General features: G+C 37.4%; 4 protein-coding genes across 7 annotated transcripts; 1 reads left to right on the top strand and 3 right to left on the bottom strand.

Moving 5' to 3' along the window:
- Window positions 1–999: 999 nt before the first annotated feature.
- On the bottom strand, window positions 1,000–1,401 carry LOC132182105 (uncharacterized). Its single transcript, XM_059595306.1, has one exon. The coding sequence runs from the start codon at window positions 1,399–1,401 to the stop codon at window positions 1,000–1,002; it is 402 nt and encodes a 133-aa protein (XP_059451289.1).
- Window positions 1,402–4,232: 2,831 nt separating this feature from the next.
- LOC132182104 (transcription factor CAULIFLOWER-like) lies at window positions 4,233–5,246 on the bottom strand. The gene has a single exon (XM_059595305.1). It carries the CDS (start codon window positions 5,244–5,246, stop codon window positions 4,233–4,235), a length of 1,014 nt encoding a protein of 337 aa, XP_059451288.1.
- Window positions 5,247–7,426: 2,180 nt separating this feature from the next.
- Window positions 7,427–15,468, bottom strand: LOC132180789 (putative lipid phosphate phosphatase 3, chloroplastic). Of its 4 annotated transcripts, none has more exons than XM_059593737.1 (9): window positions 15,384–15,402; window positions 13,490–13,570; window positions 10,688–10,909; window positions 10,496–10,583; window positions 10,255–10,364; window positions 10,052–10,142; window positions 8,591–8,779; window positions 8,428–8,487; window positions 7,427–7,823 (listed from the first exon to the last, which is right to left on the bottom strand). In XM_059593737.1, the coding sequence occupies exons 3-9, from the start codon at window positions 10,901–10,903 to the stop codon at window positions 7,609–7,611; spliced, it is 969 nt and encodes a 322-aa protein (XP_059449720.1). In that variant the 5' UTR covers window positions 10,904–10,909; window positions 13,490–13,570; window positions 15,384–15,402; the 3' UTR covers window positions 7,427–7,608. The 4 variants fall into 4 exon arrangements, with proteins under 4 accessions (XP_059449720.1, XP_059449717.1, XP_059449719.1 ...); XM_059593734.1 differs by lacking the exon at window positions 15,384–15,402 and adding an exon at window positions 15,087–15,359; XM_059593736.1 differs by lacking the exon at window positions 13,490–13,570 and having other exon boundaries at window positions 15,384–15,468.
- A 1,241-nt stretch (window positions 15,469–16,709) lies between these two features.
- Window positions 16,710–18,787, top strand: LOC132181182 (protein PAL OF QUIRKY). The gene is made up of 2 exons (XM_059594287.1): window positions 16,710–17,498; window positions 17,773–18,787. Exons 1-2 carry the CDS (start codon window positions 16,834–16,836, stop codon window positions 18,476–18,478), a joined length of 1,371 nt encoding a protein of 456 aa, XP_059450270.1. The 5' UTR covers window positions 16,710–16,833; the 3' UTR covers window positions 18,479–18,787.
- The last annotated feature ends 505 nt before the right edge of the window (window positions 18,788–19,292 follow it).

Below are 19,292 nucleotides of genomic sequence, written 5' to 3'. Positions count from 1 at the left end.
TGTACAATAATTTTTCACTTAAAAATGGCTAACTCCAAGGATTTACTCTTAATTAAGTGGTTTGGTAAGGGGAGTGACATGAATTTGAATCCCTCAGGACACAATGCCATATTGCCAAGGGAATGAGACTAATAATGTCCATTAATCCCTACTAATGGGCTTTTTTTATTTTTTTATTTTTTAATTTAAAGGATGGGAAGGGGCGACCAGTGTAGTTTCCCCCCTTAGGCGTGACAATCGGGGTTTCCATCCGCTGTTGAATGTCCGGTTTGAGCCATAGCTACTGCCTGGGAAGGCGAGCCTGTCACCACAACCCCACCAAAATGTGAGCCGGTAGAGCCCTTTCGTAGTAGCATCTGGTTCACACATCTACTACCGCAAGTGGATTCGAACACGCGACCACTAGGATGAAAGAAGTTCTTCTACTAACTCAACTACCACCTTGGTGGTCTACTAATGGGCTTCTTATTGCTGTGCCCAGGTTGTCGTCCGGTCTGAATATGTGCATCTCATGAGAGTTGAACATTTTCCTAGGTTAGTTGTATATTTTTGTAAATATTTATGTCCTTATGTTCCTGCGGCTTCTATTATGTTGTTAATTGCCTTGACGGCTTTTGCTTAGGGGAGTGTCGTAGAGTAATGTTAAATACTATATTTTTATCCTATAGTTCGATAGGCATGCCAAATCATTTTGTTGCACGGAGGTGAATCTTTTATCTTTGTGTCTCTGTTTAGGAAAATTCGAATACCAGATTTGTTGTGCTTGCAAAACTTCAACATGTGAACCATATATGTTCTACAGAATAAAGGGTTCTTGGCCATTAAGCTTTTTCCAATAACGATTATATATAAGATCACAAAAGAAAGAAGAAATTACAAAAGAAAAAACAGAACAATTTGAGTTTCCCAACTATTCAAGGGATACAAGCAAGACCCAAAAGTTCCTTACAGAAAAAAGACCAAAAATAAAAAATGAAGTGACAATAAGATAGAGTTCCTCTAGATGGGAGTTAATTCGCGAGAAGCCAGGGCCTTATAAATCTCAATAATCAGCCGATTCTCAATTTCTTCAGACGAATACTTTAGGGAAACTTGGCGAGCCTTTGGAATGCGCCTTCCACCGAAAACGTTGCTACTACTCAAGTGGCCGACGTTGCCTGCCAGGCTAAGCATGGTGTTCATATAAGCATTCTTCAGCTTTATCCAGAGCCTCAAAGGTGAGACAATCTTCAACCGCAGCTTTGGGATTGCTCTCAGCCTCCAAACTCTACTTGGGCTGTCTCCCAACCTCACGATCTTTACGTTCTTTCTGCTTGTTTTTGATCCATGGAGCCGCTGGTACCGTTGTCTTCTCCAGTATCTCTTCAGGCTACCTTTAATTGGTTTAGGAATTAACTCCATTTCAGACACACAGAAAGAGACTCAGAGAGAGAGAGAGGCTTGAATGTGAATGAGCTGGGTGAGACACTCTTATTATATATATATATATATATATATATAAGAGAGCGCATGTAAACATCTCGCCATCGCAGCAACTTCAAATTCAACAGACACCCTTTTTTTCATTAAAAATGGTCAAGAAAGCCGGTTTGACAGAGTAATTGCTTTTTGGGAGGATTACGACCTCATTAAATAGTCACGTTTGTTCCTGTAGAAAATTGAGCAGTCTTTTCTTTTTGTTTTATTCAAACCCCAAAATAAAATAAGTTTCTATATTATTCTCTAAGATTAATTAGGTAATAAAAGTACTCATTCAACCTAAGTTTTGTCCGAGCATCGCAGGAGCTATATACCCAGTAGAATAAAATGAGCCTTAAACAAAACCCAAAAAAAAAAAAATTGTTTAATTTGATTATAAAGCATTATTTAACCAGAACAAAACAAACAGAGCCTAGCCAACTAATTGAAAAGGACGATGCCGCTCGTGGGACTTTGAAAGTCCTTAATCCAATTACATGGTAATGTATTTGAGAATGACGCGAATACACGTAATATTAATCATATGTACTAAATGTTTGACCACAGAGCCACACAAAAAAGTCCAAATGTTTAATAATAGCTTTTATTAGGTGGAGATTTTTGAAAAGCTTTTGTAGGTGCGCCTTCACTCTTCCTAGCTACCCACTCAAAAGCTAGGATGCCTAGCTTGAATTAACACGTTGAACACAAATTACCCACAAATTACCAAGGAAATTTTTGTGCAAACATGTCTGCATTGACTTTCTTCCCCTCAACAGAGAGGTGCTTGCGATTTTGTTGAAAATTTCAACCTTGTGCTTAAAGGCATGCACCATCTTAATTGCGGCTAAAGATTTTTCTTGTTGGGCAGCTGAAAGATTTTCCTTGCATTCTATTATTTTAGTTTCGCCGCCTGAAGTTGAATTTCCGGCTCCACCGCCACCATAACTGATTAACCAACCAGCTAATTGAACGTCGACCCAATGGTTGGTTGAAATAGAGAAGAACATAGTGCGATGGAGACGTATTAAGATTCCTTGCTTTGCTACAAGTGGGATGCTAAAAAATTCCTTCATAAACAAACAAAGAGAGATGGGACAAGAAGTGTGTGAGGTGAGAGGTCACACGCTCGCATATCCACAAGCTAACCGATAAGGATTCAACCCAAACGACTGGACCAACTTCTCCTTACGTACCCATCATCTTCACCCGCTAGCTGCTTGACTCACACCATGATGGCGAGCCTTAAAAGCATCAAAGCCGATTCCGACTCGATTTGGAAATGGAATGGGAACCTCAGCAACAAGAAAAAGAAGGAGAATAAGCAATTCCCGGTTGCTAAATTTTTTCAAAACGGCCGGGAGGAGGCGGAGGAACTAGTGTTGGGGCCGGGAGTCGGTGTTGGGATTGGGTGTGGTGTTGGAATGGGGTTCGGGTTGGTCGGAGGGATCGGTTATGGTGGGTGGCCGTGGAACCATTTGCAGGTGGTTTTTGGGGCTGGGATTGGTTGTGGTCTTGGTGTGGGGTTTGGATACGGCCAAGGGATTGGATATGGTTTTAGTTTCGAGTCCTTAGAATCACACATGTCCAAGCAGAAGTCTTCAGATTCAAACAAGAAAAAAATATTAATGTAATTATAATTCTGATATGAAGAGCAATTATTTCTTGTTTACCAATTCTAATTTTTTGTTTGAACTTTTATATATGTTTGTTGAATTATTCGTTCTGCAGGTTGATATATATCCAAGCATTATGGCCAATGGTTTATTTTCAGTCTTTTATTTTTTTATTTTGGGCAAGAGTGATGGTTTACTTTTAGTCATTGCCGACGGTCAGCTTTAAAGGCGGACAAGAGCGTAAATCAAGGTTGTTGAAAAACAGCACATATAAGTCATAAGCTAAGAACAAAACAAATGCAATCTTGTACACTTCCATCTACCTTGTGGAAAATCATCATCCCACGATTTTGTCATGCATGCCCACCAATTACATACGCTCTTTCAAATTTGGTTGTGTTATAGTCCGGTCCAATTCCATCAAAACATCAATTTATGCCCTAGTTAGCGTCTTACCTAATTAATTACGTGAAAATTGCATTGAAAGTCCGAGGCCATAAGTTTGAACTACCACCCTTGATGGTGCGAATTAAGTATCCTAACCTTGATGGCAAGTTATCTTAGTCAATAGCGTGCTAACTGATTGGGAAACATTAAATACTGTCCACGTCCTTTTAATTCTAGACAATTTGCAAACATGCATTGAGAGAATTCTATTTTCTACTACTTGGGTTTGTTTCTCTTTGAACATTTTATATATCAATCAATATTATTAATTCACCAAGATAGTGCCCTGTCAAATTAATCAAGAACACTTGAGATTCTTCTACCATTTGCTAATTGGGAACGTGTTTGAGAGGTTTCAACACATATAAAATCTTTTTGTAAGAGTAAGAGGAGAAAGGGAGACGAGTACGTAATGCTACTGAGTATTGGAGTTTTCTTTGTTTTAATCACAAATATATCAAAATTCAATAATGATTATCTCAAATTCAATTGTAATTTTAAAAGTCTTCCTTTTAGGATTAGAAATTAACAAGCATACTGAATTAAAAATCAACGTTGATCAATTTAAATCCTTAATAACGAACTAGAAGCAATTAAGAAACAAGGTTAAACAACTGATTAAATAAGTACAAGATAGAAAGAAACCCGAAGCCAAAAGTAAAAAGTTAATTAATAATCCCTTCAAGATCATCCCCAAGTAATTCTTGTTCTTCATAACAAATGCTTGTTCTTCATATCAAACTCGCCGATATCATACAAATCATTCACTTGGAAGCCATGGGAAGAAATATTTGGCATCATCATCGGGTACGGGCCATAGGGCAAATATTGTGGCGTGAATTGTCTGGGTAAGTCATAGTAGTTCATCGAGGCACTAGGAAGATGATTGCTCGAGAATGTGTTCTCCAGAACCCCGGCAGGCACCATATTGTAATTAGACGGCGGATATTCAATATTCAAGGGAGCATGAATGTTGCCGGCGGTAGACACGCTGGCAAGTTGGTGGGTCCAATATTGATCATCACCGTGCAACAGCTTCTTGAAAGAATTGTCCATCACACTCGGATGATGATCCAATGGAAGCACGTGATGGAATTGAGAGGACAAGTACTGAGGATCAAGTGGCTTCATCGGAGGGTCGAAAAGCTGTTCCTGGCACAACGCTTGCATGCTGCTATTAAATTGGTTTCGGATTAACTCCGGCGGGCTGACAACCATCGCTGATGTTGGTTTTCCGATCATATGCTGCTGATTTGATCCTTTTATCCTGCTAATCCTCATCCCCGCAGCTTCAACCTTTGTGTCCATAACATCAAGAACCGCCCGGAGTTGATCCTCCGACAACATTTCAATGCGGTCGTCCCATGTTGGGTACCTGGCCTCGAAAATATTCTTCCGCAGTCTTGAAGTCTCATCGTTGACCTTCTTCTTCCTATCTATGAAAAAGTCAGACAAATCGAAGGTTACCCTTGTGGGTTTAACCTTCGTATCAGTCTTGTACCGCTTGATAACCCGCTCCACTTGATCACGGTTTTCGGGCCAGGTATCGAGCTCAATGGGCCGGTCCTTTAGTTTTGGCCCATAGATGATCACGCAGGTATCAACTCCACAGAGCGTGGAGAACTCATAAGCCTTCTTTATCAGACCCTTCTTTCTCTTCTGAAAAGTTATGCTTCGAGTTTTCTCCTTCTCTATTAACTCCATCTCAAGTTTCCCACGACCCATCTTCTGAAATAACAAAATGAACATGTATATATATATATAAAATTCTATGATTATTACATCCCAATTTACAGATCCAGCAATGGCCCATGATTTATTTTGAGTATTTGGTGGTGAATTTCTTACTTCTGAATGTAATAAGTACAAAAAAAAAAAACATCATATTCTTTAAGAAAGACAAGAAGAAAAACGGTTTGTAATCTCCCATGGGGGAACCCATGAGTTAGAGGGACTTAAACTGTAACTAAAGCAAACACAAAGAGGAAGAGCATAATAAAAGAAGAATTTACCTTAACTTCTCTTTAACGGCTTCTCAGTGGTGCTGCTTCTGATGTGTAACGGATGCAGAAATAATAATGGAGTTTCTCCATGAGCTTGCTATATAAAAAAAAGAGAAAGAGTTCTCTCAAGCTAATTTCAAATTACTAACTTTATTCTCTGAGATCTGTCGTAATAATTGCAGTGTTTAATAGCAAATCTTATATTTGTACTATTTCATTGATTACGTCCAATTTCACTGCCGGTTTTGCTAGATCCCTTCCACGAGACGAGATTGTCATCAATCATTGGCCATAGCTAGTTTATTGCATGGTTTTCCTCGTCTAATAGAATATATATAATCACAATATATATATATATATATACAAAATCTCTAGTTTAAAAAATACAAATCTTTCATATCAAAATAAAAATACAAATCTTTGTAGATTATAATCACATAATGAACCATTAATCCAACATCCTACGATTGGACACTACACTACTTTTTTTTTTTTTGGATAGTTTGTCGGTGGAGACTTCTTTGTCCTAAAAAAATATTAGGAATTTATTTATTTTTATTTTAACGATTAGGTTGGAATTAGAACCGTTAAGATTGTGACACGTATGCTTTGTATCTAATTGTGGAACAGTACTTGTCTTGATCCGAATTGATCCAGCTTCAACTATTTACTCTCAGATCCATCTCCTCCCCACCTCTAATTTCTAGTTGTTTCCAATTTGATATGCTCGCATGCTTAGATTGGGCAATTTAATTTACAGATTAGTTTAAATGTAAGAAAATAACTTTGAAGTGATGTTATTTTATAAATAAATAAAAAAGTTGACTTCCATGTGCAATTTTATTATAGATCCACGCATATAAGCATTTTTCTTGCGATTAAATGACAACAATAGAAGAGAGATTGAACGATATATTTTGCAAGATTAATGTAATCGTTTAACTAAATATGGAAGTTGAATCAAATTCAAATTCATTAATAGTTGTAACGTTGATTGCGGCCTAATTTGTTCTCAAATAATGCAATGCGATTTCCCCAAGGATTTAATTAGAAAAATATTTGGGGAAATTTCACTTTGGCCTCATGAACTTCTACTCGAGTTTACAAACTCCCTCTGAACTTTTAAATCTCTCATTTTAAACCCCTGAACTTTTAATTACTTTCAATGTAAACCCCTCCGTCAAATTTTAAACGTTACATGATGTTTATACCCGACTTTTGTATAAAATTTCAACTTCCAAAACTTTGTTTTTTTTTAAAAAAAAAAAAAAAAATTAAGGACATTTTGGTCTTTTTTATTTTCAACGGCTAAAATTAACGAAAGGGTTCTAATTGAGAATAATTGAAAGTTCAGGGTCCAAAATAAGAGATTTGAAAGTTCAGGAGGCCAAAGTGAAGTTTTCCAAAATGTTTTAAAAAGATCCATCATATAAAATTGGGTAAAGTCTACTTAACTCCCTCAAACTATCACCCCAATGACAATTTACCCTCCAAACTATTAATTATGACAATTTACCCTCCAGCCAAACTACCAAAACGATAACAATGTACCTCCCAATGCTAGCAAAATAACAAAATTACCCCTATATAATTTTCAATAAGACAAAAATACCCTTAAAATTTTGAATAAAAATTTAAATTTAGTATTTTTATTTTTATTTTAGTAAGGGTAATTTCATCATTTTTTTAAAAATTGGAAATACAATGTCATTGTTTTGGTAATTTGGAGAGTACATTGTCGTAATTGATAGTTTTGGAGGTAAATTGTCATTGAAGTGGTAATTTGAGGGGGTTAAATAAACTTTACCTTATAAAATTCAAACCACGGGTATTTTCCCCAAGATTTAGTTAGAAAACTAAAACTCATGACGTGTCAATAGAATTTACACAGCCTATAAAGGGTGGAGAAAAACCTTTGAAGATAAGTTTGTATTATTTTGGGGGTTCAAGAGTCAAAATTCCTTCCAAACAGGGTCCTAGATTTTCTTCAAAAAGAAAATAGGAGCAACCTGGGAAATAATACTAATAATAATGGTTCACGCATGGATGGATATACATATGCCTGATGTAGGTAAAGGAAAGAATTATCTCCTCCCGGATTCGATATCTTTCAACGTTGAACCAGAAGTAGGAGGAGGAACTAGTGATATACCCATACACCCATGGATGCTTCTTCCATCTTGTGTGTCGTCGACCTGAGGCTCCCCGGCCTGCGTGCTGCTCGCATTCACGGCAATGGTTGCTTGTGTACTTGCCCGCGACTCCTCCAACACCTGGAAGTAAGCGTAAGGCCCCCAACCTACAAACAGTATGTGCAGAAGCTCAATGATTGATAGAACTTCCAATCAAGAAGGAAAGATATCAAATATGTATACATGATTAAGGCCACCTTTCAAACCACTAACAATCATTGCTTAGAATTTAGAACCCTTGTCAATGTGCAGAAATACACTTGTTTGTTTTTTATATAATATATGCACATAATAAATGCATTGTTCTATGAAGTACAATGAGGGTCTCTATCAAAAGAGGACAGGATGAAGGGATATGATATATATCCCACTCATGCATTCTCATCCTTGCAAATAGATAAGTGATGCTTTTCTTGGCTCTTGAGAAGAGGCCACAAAAAAAACATCACAAGTACGCTTTTCCTCCCTCATTTAATATCAGAAATAACAGCATCATTTTGAAGAAATTGATGTTGGAGAAATCTTAATCACCTTGTGAATGTAATCCTGACGATCATATTATTTAAGAACTTCATCTTGAATCGTTTTAAGAAATGTTATCAAGTATAATAATAATCAAATAAAGCAGAGCATTGGGCCTTCCAATACCATGTTAGGAGCTAATATTCCCCAAAACCAACACAATCGTATAAGATTAGCCTACAAGCATACCTTCAGGATGATATGGTGGTGCGAAGAACTGCAAATAACAAAACGTAGCCACCGTGAGCCCTGCAAAAAAGGGCTCTTTGAATGGTCAATGAAGCCAACCATCAAATAGATTGCTTAGATAGTTATTACAATAAACTAAATGACAAATTATATTAGCACAAACCTAGGAGACCTCCTGCAAACACATCTTGCCAGTGGTGCCAGTAGTCATCCACCCGTGAAACGCCAACAAGTGATGCAACAAGTAGAGGAAGAAAAACAAGGCATAGTTTTGCAACATGGCCTCTGCGGTCAAATATTTGTATTTTTCCAGATAAATACAGCGATAGAAAGCCTAGACCAGCAAAGGACCCTGCAAATGGAACCAAATTTCCTCAAACCTAACTCCTCCTCCTCCAAAGATCCAGTAAACACACTCCGCTATAATGTGTTCAACTTACTTTTATCACGCACTGTCATGGGTTCATGTTACTTTAGTCATACATTTTCACCAATTAAATTTCCCTTATCTAATAAAAGGGATTCATTTTTTAGTGAATTACATCTTAACACCCAAACACAGTATCCTCTTTAGCAATGTCCATACCGAACTATCAATTTGCTGACTGTAACCCAATTTGGAAGAGTTCTAACAATTTGCGTCCCTTCCTCAAAATTACTCCTTAAATATGACCAAAATTGTAACATGTAGCAACCACACACATTCAGGACCCACAATGCAGCCAAAACTCATTCCAACCTTATGAAATTTCCGAATTACCCCTTAAAGGTCACCACCGATGCCCAATCAACCAGCTTCTTATGGTCAACCATGACATTTTGCCAAAACAACCCAAACCTAAACACACCCCTGGCTTGCATCGGCCACCACTGGCCAGCCATCATAACTAAATCACCTAAAATGCCCTATTCAAAGAACATTGCCTACCGAAACCAAATGCACATGAATGCATCCCCATTCTACCACACATCACCACACCAGCCCTAGACACCCAACAATCTGTAAAACATCTAAAAACCAAACTTCGATCTGCACAACCCCAAACCTTCATTGGCCACCCACAGCTGGCCAACAAAACACGAAACATCCAATTCTTACAGAAACCAAACCCTGTAAACAAATCTCAAAGCTGCCAGAATAATCACGAAACCCGAAAGGAATCTCTCAAACCCTAAACACCACAACCATACCTAACACGACTGCACACATACGAGAACCATCTAGTCAAAAATCACTTACAAAGTTGACAACTCCATCTAAACCTACTTCATGTGATCTGTGGCTGGAAAGGTTGGGGTTTTCCACTTTCAACCCTTAGGGGATAATTTGGGCATTTCATAAGGCTAGAAATGAGGTCTAGCTGCTTTATGGGCTCAAAGAGCACATGTTGGTCACATGTTGCACTTTCTATGACACTTAAACAAGTGTGAAAGCACACCGCAACAACTCTTTCAAATTAGGATGTGGACCAAGGAGATTGATAGTTCGCTGGTGATATAGCAACAGGAATGTTAGTTGTGGGTGGTGATATGTAATTTATGCTTCAAATTGTTACCATTGTTCTGCAAAATATAGTCGTAGAGTGGCCATATAAAAGCAGAGATGTAGTATAGTGCAGCTTACATGCAGTATGACCACTAGGAAAACTCTTATGTCCCTCCTTTATGACATTTTTGTCGCCGTGGCATACAACATTTCCCAATGTATCATAAACCTGAGAAGTAATTAGTGATTAAGTACTATTATCAAAGACATGATATAAACCCACTGGTGGACACTATGTTCACCTAGAAGCTATTTTAGAGGAACTGTAATTCTAGACATACATCCTTTCCATCAGGAAAACAACGCCAAAAGAAATCCGGCCGAGGTCGACCAACAGCATCTTTTATAGCATCTGTAATAACAGCCGTGACAAGAACAGAGTATAAGAGACCTGCACCCAACAAACAATTTCCAATCATCAAACTATCTCAATAAAATAAGTATGACTTAAACTAATTAATTGCATACCAGAAATATTCTTACAAAATAAAAGAAAAAAATAGGGAGATAAGATTTTATCACCTAGTATGGCATGATGAAGGTCATAGACATCTCTCCTACGGAAATAGACGACAAGAAAAATCGCAATTGGCAATAGGATTGAATAAATCTAACCATTCAAAAAACAGAACACAAAGTCTTCTCATCAGTTTCGCCACTCTAACATACAATACGAGAGTGTCATCCAGATCACAATCACATGGGAAAACTTACAGGAACTGCCCAAACAGGCACTGTGTTACTTTTTAAAGGATATTTGAGGTCGGTCATCATATCCTCCCCAACAAAGCGATAAAATGGATGGATTTTGTAAAGGATGATCTCAATCAGCGCAAGAAGCAGGAGTATCCACCAGTCATGCATGTGCGTCCTTGCAACTTTGACTCCATGGGACCTTACAGTATGTGAACCAAGCTGGACTTCCCTCATTCTTTCCTGTTGCACATACAAACCACAATGAGATTTTAGAGTAATTTGATATCAGAGTGTTAGCTCCTTCTCATTGGACACCAGTAATGATATGTTTGGCCTATGGTGAAAAAATGAGAACAACCACAAGCAAGAGGCAAAATCCTAATCAAGTGCTCTTGCACGTATTTTCATTCTGTATTTCTGAATACACTTCTACATCAATGGTTATTTGGCAAACCTATCACATAGCTATACCTACATGTATATATATTGGATTAGTAGTTCAGAAGAAAGACAATATAGTATTGCAGCCCAAAACCATATGATTTGACTCCGTAAAAGGCAGGCATAGAAGATTACAGATATCCACTATTATAATAAAAATATGGATGTCCCTAGTTAAATGGAACAACCAGCACAAGAAGTGCTGCTTGCCAACAATACTGAATAAATCTAATCATTGAAAAACAGCATACAAAGCCTTCTCATCACTGTTGGACTCTATGGTACAAAAGATGAAACATCCTAAGAAACAATGGCTATTAAAAAATGGGTTCACTATTGACAACAATATAAAGCCAAAATGCAAACAAGCTGTGTGAATTGAAGGAATTGGTTGCAAAAAGACAAAAAAAAAAAAAAAAGGAGCTGAAATGAGACGCATCATGAAATTGAAAATTTAATTTACGAAAACCTAAACAGATAAGGTGAGTAAGAATTTGTAGACAGGCAACATGTGCTTATCAAACAGAATCACGATCAAATGATCTATAAACTACAGATCCATATTGCTGTCTGACATTTGATAAAATGCTTTAGGATATTTAACACAAATACAAAACCAGATACATGGACAATTATATGGTCCTTTAATCATTAAATACAAGTTTAATATTTCCTCATTGTTTTCGTCCTACTTTTGTGTGTATCAAACAGGTTACCATTTTCACTGCTAGCAAACTGCTGTCCTGGATCCATCAATAGAAAACCTAGTACACTTTGGTACAATACACAGGTTTTGTTGCACCAGAAATCTCTTTCTATTTCTATGAAACTTTTCCCTTTTAGGTGGACATATAATAACTAGTATAAAATTCTTGAATAGATTATGAAGTTGAGCCAAAAGAAGATTTTTTTTTAAAAAAAAAGTCTTAAGACTACCCGATCACATACTAAATTCTTTTTTGATAAGTAATTGAATTTCATTAAAACCGAAGGGCGCACTAAAGTACACATGACGTATACAAGAGAAACGCTTAACCAGAAAAAGAAAAAAGATCAAAAAGTCATGGAAACTAGAATTATGGAAACAATCACAGGCAGCCATCCAATGGAAAAGGGAGTTAAAAAAGGTGGCCTTTAACTCCACCACCATCCTCTATATGTCTTCAAATTTTGGTCATTTCTTTCTCTCCAAATACACCACATAAAGCTTAGCGGGCTCACCTTCTAGACAGCTTCACTTTGAGGGCTACAAAACATCCCTCTCCAACAAGTAAAAAGATCTCTCACTTGATTATGCATGATCCATGCTAAGCCAAAAAAGCCAAAGATAGTCGCAATGGAATAAAAGATAGGCAACAGTTTCTCCACTCTTCTTACACAAATAACATCAATCAATCACATTGATATGCCGCTTCCTCAAATTATCCAGAGTGAGGATCTTGCTTAAAGCGGACGATCAAGCGAAGAAAGCCACTCTCAAAGGGGCCTTACTCCACAATGGAGTAAATTCTAATGAAGTAATATATGAAAATTATATAGGGTAAAATGCACCAACATCCCTTGTGGTTTGATAATGTTCTATTGAACTCCTTCAAGTTTTCAATTCTGTTAATCACACTATTTGTGGCATCAAACTGTTCTAATCAACTCCTTTCATCCTCTTTCCATTGAAATCACTAATAGAAATAAGTCACATGAGGGCCCATGATTTAGGGAGTGTTTGGCAAACCATTTTTCACCATTTTCCCTTTGTTACTGTAGCTGACGTGAATTGATGTGAAAAAAAGTAAGAATGATATGGAAAAGTGAAAAAGTTTTGTTTTGTAGAGATTTTTTTAATTTGAATAGTAGTAAAAAGTAAATTATGTGATATAAGAAGGGAATGATGTGACATAAAAAAAAATGAAAAAGTGAGAATTTTATAGTATTACTTAGGATGGCTAGAATTCACAAAAGAACTATAAACAGGCCATGTACACAGTTCTATATCTTGAAAAAGTAGTTTTTTAACCCAAAAAAAAAATGAGGATAAGAAGACATCCTATCATGAATGTGGTGAAGCGTCAAGTTATCTTTTTTTTTTTTAAGATAAGTTATTACTTATTAATAGAGGAAGATGTAAAGCCAAAATGGAGCAGATGTGAGCTTGAAAAGCAACAGCACATCTACAACACTGACACAGTAAAAATAATACGGCAGACAAAAAATCCTACATCACTTAACCGTATGTCGATCATGAGAAAAAAAAAGTTCTACTAGTTTTTGGACTGAACAAACAAGTTAAAGCTGCTCCACCATAAAATGTGCAGATTGAAATTATGTAAGCCCAAAGAATTACCCGTCTAATTCAAATGCATATTTAGGACAGATAATACAAACCTCTTCATTCTTGTGTTCTATCAGTGGAGAAAACCAACCACTAGAAACCACAGAAATGTCTGACCTCTTGCTCGATACATCCTAGACAATCCCAACAAGTCAACCTTCAGAATACATATCAAGAGAACCCCAAATTAACCTATTTTTAATTTTGAAAAGAAGACTTTAAATTCAAGACTTCACATCACATCCTACATTGTTGACTAAATAGGACTTTCTAGGAGATGTTGATCACCTAACATAAGTAATTTTTTGAAAGGCAGTTACGAAAGTTGCAAATCTATCCTAACTACATCTACCTTTGAAAAATAATTGTCCCAACAAGAAAACCAAATCTAACCTGTGGGTGAGATTATAATGGTTTCAAGACCCACTGAATGCATGTATAACTTACGTCAAAACTAAGTTACTTTGTATCTGGCAATTTAGAAGAGCAAACTTGATACTTGATCTACAATATACCTATGAAGCAGACCTAAGGTTCAGAATTGCTTCTACAAGGATTTTGGAGAACCCTATTGAATGAATAAATCTCAAAGTAAACCTCAATAAGGCATGAAAACAGCAGGAGACAATGATGAAATAAAAGAAAGATATCAAATTCAGCTTTAATTCACAAGAAAATATTTAGACAGCGAGCGACTATCTTTGAAAGGTTAAAAACACAAAAGGCACATATTAACTGATATCAACTGATTTACACCTGTAACCCATTTATTAGAATTCCAATGCAAAGATAACGTACATTCCCATCCAATAAAGATAAGCTTCTTTTGTTTTATTAGACTTTGCTGAAGAAGAAAACATAAGGTCAAATAAGGATTAAACTTAAATAAAATATATGAAAGTAATGAACACATTTAAGTATATCATAGTACACTAAAAAGCACAGGTAACCATCCTCCATGATCGACTAAACAAATCCAACAAGCTAACAGCCTAAACCCTAACAAGATTCCTCACGATAACTCTAGATTAACAACTATGAAGTTAAGAATCATATGCACCAGAACAAAGGAAGGCATCTAAGGCTCTAGATAACACAGAATGATGAAAAGTGGTTCAGCGGACCAACCCAAAGTAACTGGTAGTAGGCTATGATGAGTTCAATATGGGATCCCCATTAATCATGAGAATGACGCGGTGTAAAGGCTCAATAGGGGTAAGCATATTAGACAATCAACTGTAAAAAGTACATAATGCATCCATGTTAGTGGATATGAATGTGCTGTGAAAGGAAAAAAAAAAACACATTGAAGTTACTCTCCAAACATTTCATTCCCCAAATTAGCAATCACCTGCATATTAAATTCAGCTTCCAATAGATAAATCCAAAAAATGAGCAATGAAACAATCATCCATTTCAAAGCCAAAGTTACCAAAAAAAAAAAAAAAAAGAGAAAAAGATAACGATTTGATATAAATTCCATTATTCTATTAATCTTATTGGAAAAATCGCCCATTGGCACAGCAAGAGCAACTCCAACGACATCTAAAATAGCCAAACCCCAAAAACCTCAACCTACATAATTCAGTAAAATGAATTCAAGCACCAGTTTCAAGAGCTAGAAAATTGACAAACATAAAACCTACTAACCCGAAAGATCCCGAAACAAGAAAGTGATCTCAAATCCCACCAAGGCATCGTGTGAACAAACCAAATCCATGCAATAATGCAGATGATCAATGGGTGTCGGATAATACTAAAGGGGTAGTAGAAATATAACCACAGGAAGCTTCCAACTAGCCCGGTGGGAAAGACTAAGACGAATACATAGAAAAAGTCACATCCACAAGATTAAAAAAAGAAAAAAGTTGTATGACGCCAAAAGATAAAGAAGACAAGAGTGAACATGCAGATTCCAGAATATACAAAGGCAAGGGGTTCCATTACCTGAAAGCTCCGACTGTGGAAGTGACAGTGAAAACAGGAAAATGGGGGTTCGACTGGGACCCAGGTCGATTATGTGCGTGAGCGTGTACTTGTGCGTGTGAGAAAAGAAACTCTGACTGTGAATAGACACGGAGGCGGCCACGTGTGAGACATTTCTGATTGGCGCATGACGGTTCAAATGGGATCTTTCGAGAAATGCTCATATGCATTCTGCTGACCTTTTCACTCACCATATGTGAGTCTTGTATATATATATATATATTGAAAACATCAAGATGCTTAGACTCGCGGATGAAATGGAAAGAATTTAAAATGAAGAGGATCATTTTCCGATAATAAGTGGATGGTTAACAAAATGCATAAGAGCATTTCTCGGATCTTAATGGCGAAAGAACATAAGGTTCAAATGAGATTTTTATTTTTATTTATTTTTAAATAATGTGATTTTCACGGTCACATCATTTCAGTTGTATGAGTATCTTATAGTAATTTATCAAATAATATTATTCTTCTTATTTATGATATTAAAAAAAAAAAAAAGTGAGAAGCACATCACATTAAAAAAATATGTATTGCTTACATGCTACGAGCACAAATGCCCTATATGTCATTTCATTCTTTATGTTTAGAAAAAATTTTAAAAAATCACAAAAATCTGTTCACATCAGATTCCCTACATTTAATTAACTCTTACGGGTTGCTATAGTGTTTTTCAATATGAAGGAAACCAACGCATTATTTTAATATAAACATTTATCTTTTCTCTATTTTCTTTCATTTTATTGTCTTTAATTGTGAATTGTATTAGGATTTTGCTGATAGTCCTCTTAAAGATAAAAAGAGCACAAGAAACAACTTCTTTTTGATTTTCCCAAAGTTATATGTTCTAAGGAACACAAATCAATTTTGTGCATTTTAGTTTTAATTTGTATTGTTAATGGTACCTCGCTTATGGCTAAAAACATAAATAGTCATTCCGTCTATTTTTCGCCCGTAAAATTAGCAGAAGCACTTTTCTTTTAGTTATATACACATTTATTTAATTTTTAATAAGGAATATGCATCAAATTTTTATTAGTTTGACGTGTAATTTTAATTCTATAAATCTTAGTTTCAGCAATAGCCAATAAGATAGGGGTAGGTGGATCTTTTTAAATCTTTATTTTATTTCTTATCTCGGAGTAATCGAGGGTTCTCTTGGAATTAAGGTATTTGCTCTTCCGTTCTCAAGATCTACAGAAGATGATGTGGCCCTCGTCCGGGCCCATCGGTATCCCAGCCACCTGTATTCCAACACACAAATATCTTCTCAAATCTTCAGACACACTTTCCTCTTTTGGATCTTTCTCTCTTTCTGCTGTCGTTTAACGTCGCCGCCATCGAAGACCAAACCATACATTCGGCTACACACACTTTCCCCTTTTAGATCTCCACTACCCTGCCACCTCACATGGACAACCCACCCGCCACCACAAAGCTCCGGCTGATGTGCAGCTACGGCGGCCACATAGTCCCTCGGCCTGGCTCCAACTCATTCTGCTACTTAGGCGGCGACACCAAGATCGTCTCCCTCGACCCCGTGACCACCACCACGCTCTCCTCCCTCACCGCCCTCCTATCCTCCGCTCTCTCCGTTCCTTTCCCTTTCACCCTCAAGTACCTCTTCCCTCCCCACCACGACGTCTCCTCCCTCATCCCTCTAGCCTCCGACTCCGACCTTCTCTTCCTCCTCCACCACCTCCTCCGCCTCTCCTCTTCCTCTTCGCCTACGCCCTCCCGCATCAGATTGTTCCTCTTCCCGGCCTCCGTCATTCGTCACCCCAATACCGAGGCCTGGTTCTCTGACGCGCTTAAGAGCGCCAAGATTATGCAGAAGGGGGTGCTGGGTGAGGCTCAGAGTGAGAGTCTGAGTGGTGGGGAGTCGAGTAGTGGCGCCGCTTCCAATGCGGAGTCGATGGTCTTGGGGACTGGTTCGTCTTTTGGGTCCGCGTCATCTTCGGCTTCTTCGAGCAATTTGTCTTCGCTTAAGGCTCAGGCTGACGACGGTCATGGAATTGGCGGGGGTTATCTGCAGGATATTAAGGTTACATTGCCGTCTTCCGACTCGTTTGCTAGGTACACCTACGTTTTCTGGCGCTTATGTTGGGGTTTGCTGTGTTTTCTTTTCCTTTTCATATTATCCGATGTTTGTTTGCTGAGAATATGAGAGGAAAAAGGAGAGCCTTTGACATTCTTGTTGAAAATATTCGACATTTTTGGTTCTTTTGTTTTTCGTGTATTTTTCACTCTCTCCGCAACAAACATGAATTTAAGAGGTTAAATTCTTTGTTTCTGGTATAAATAATTAGTATAATTCTTAATTGGGTGAATTTATTGTGGAATTTTACAGTGATAATAGTGTTACAAGTGCAATTTCCAACCCACAGACTGCAAATTGCCAAGACCCAGTCATTCATGTTTCTTACTTGGAGAACAGAGTATCTTCCGAACCCCTCAACTCGGAGATTCGAATCTCCCAGCATTCCTCCGGTATCCAAGAATGTAAATCGATTTCGGCTTCTGGATGTCCGTTATCTTTACCATTAAATCAGCTGCAGCAACAACAAGCGCAGTTTGTACAAGTGGGTGCCAACTACATTCCCCATAACCCAACTGGTGTCTTGCCAATTTCATCTTATTACTCAATGTATCCGGCACAGCCGCAACAGCAATTCCATTATCAGCCCAATCAGCTTTGCCCAGTTTACTATGTGCCTGTTGGGCAGATGGCACCTTACAATTTACCTCCGCAATGTGGTTTAGTTAACACTGCAATTGCTCCCCTTCACCCCCCTATGCATCCAAATGCTTCCTTCATCGCTCCCCAAGTTGCTTATAAGGAGGCTAAAGTAGCTCCCGCCAAACCTGATTTAGCCCCACAAATTTACAAAACTGGTCATCCCCATGTAGCGATGCCACTTCCTCATAATGAAAATCAGCAACAGCCCATGGAATCTGCTAATTTCAGGAATGAGCTTGAAGATGACCCTGCTTGTGTACAAATATACAAATCTCAGCCTCCACCGCCATCAGTCCTCCTCAGTACCAGACATTGACTAAAGTCATAGCAAGCCTGTTATCTGAGGCTTTGGCTCGCAGCCAGAATGTTCCTATTCTCTGAGAAGAAAAAATTTTGGTAGAAGTGATTTGGTAACTTTAAAGAACTTGGGTATTTGGTTTCTTGTTTTGGCATTGGTTTGTGTTCACTATCTGGTATAAAAATTAGCAATTTGTTTTCTTCTGTTTACCTTTTCTTCTTTACTTTCTTTACCAATGTATGTTGCTCTTGTTGTTGTATGTAATATATAACAATTAAGATTATGCAGTTGGGAGTCCTAGAAATAGTTTTCTGCTTGAAGATTCAATTACAGTACTCTTTATACAAAGGATTTCATTTTCCCCTGTTCAAGTGTTTGTAGTTCATCATTCATGACTGGGGTGCCACTGCAGGGGCATCTATTTGCTGGAAAAAAAAAAAAAAACATTTTGGTTGTATGATCTTATATATGATGTCATATCTCAAATTTGTTGTGTGTCAAATTCTTGGACATTGAAAGATGAAACATTTATCAGAGAAAGTAGCCAATTACGTGTGAACATAGTTATTTTGCTCGTATCATGCACACAAAAGCCAATTCTCTCTCTATGTATCAAAAAAAAAAAAAGCCAATTCTCTCTCTCTCTCTCACACATCCAAAATTGTTGAGTTCATAGTCATTTCAAGCCCATTTGTGAAAGCCAGAAACTAAAGTTAAAAGACTTGACACAGAATAAGGTCTAGTATTTTGGCTTTTGACCGAGTAGTCTGGACCATGCCCGAGAAGCTGCACTACTACATTACCAAAAGATACACAAATCATGAAACTGTAA

The sequence above is a fragment of the Corylus avellana genome, chromosome ca5 (genome assembly GCF_901000735.1).
Source record: "Corylus avellana chromosome ca5, CavTom2PMs-1.0".
In the NCBI taxonomy this organism is placed as follows: Eukaryota; Viridiplantae; Streptophyta; class Magnoliopsida; order Fagales; family Betulaceae; genus Corylus; species Corylus avellana.
The sequence above is the reverse complement of the archived record's forward strand: the minus strand, read 5'-3'. Positions and strand labels throughout refer to the sequence as shown.

Coding starts and splice junctions, on each gene's coding strand:
- LOC132182105 (XM_059595306.1), bottom strand. CDS start 1,401: ATGGAGTTAATTCCTAAACCAATTAAAGGTAGCCTGAAGAGATACTGG.
- LOC132182104 (XM_059595305.1), bottom strand. CDS start 5,246: ATGGGTCGTGGGAAACTTGAGATGGAGTTAATAGAGAAGGAGAAAACT.
- LOC132180789 (XM_059593734.1), bottom strand. CDS start 15,134: ATGCCTTGGTGGGATTTGAGATCACTTTCTTGTTTCGGGATCTTTCGG. Junction 10,365..10,495: donor CCTTCATCATGCCATACTAG/GTGATAAAATCT, acceptor TGTTGGGTGCAG/GTCTCTTATACTCTGTTCTT. Junction 10,143..10,254: donor GTTTTCCTGATGGAAAGGAT/GTATGTCTAGAA, acceptor ATTACTTCTCAG/GTTTATGATACATTGGGAAA.
- LOC132181182 (XM_059594287.1), top strand. CDS start 16,834: ATGGACAACCCACCCGCCACCACAAAGCTCCGGCTGATGTGCAGCTAC. Junction 17,499..17,772: donor TCTTCCGACTCGTTTGCTAG/GTACACCTACGT, acceptor GGAATTTTACAG/TGATAATAGTGTTACAAGTG.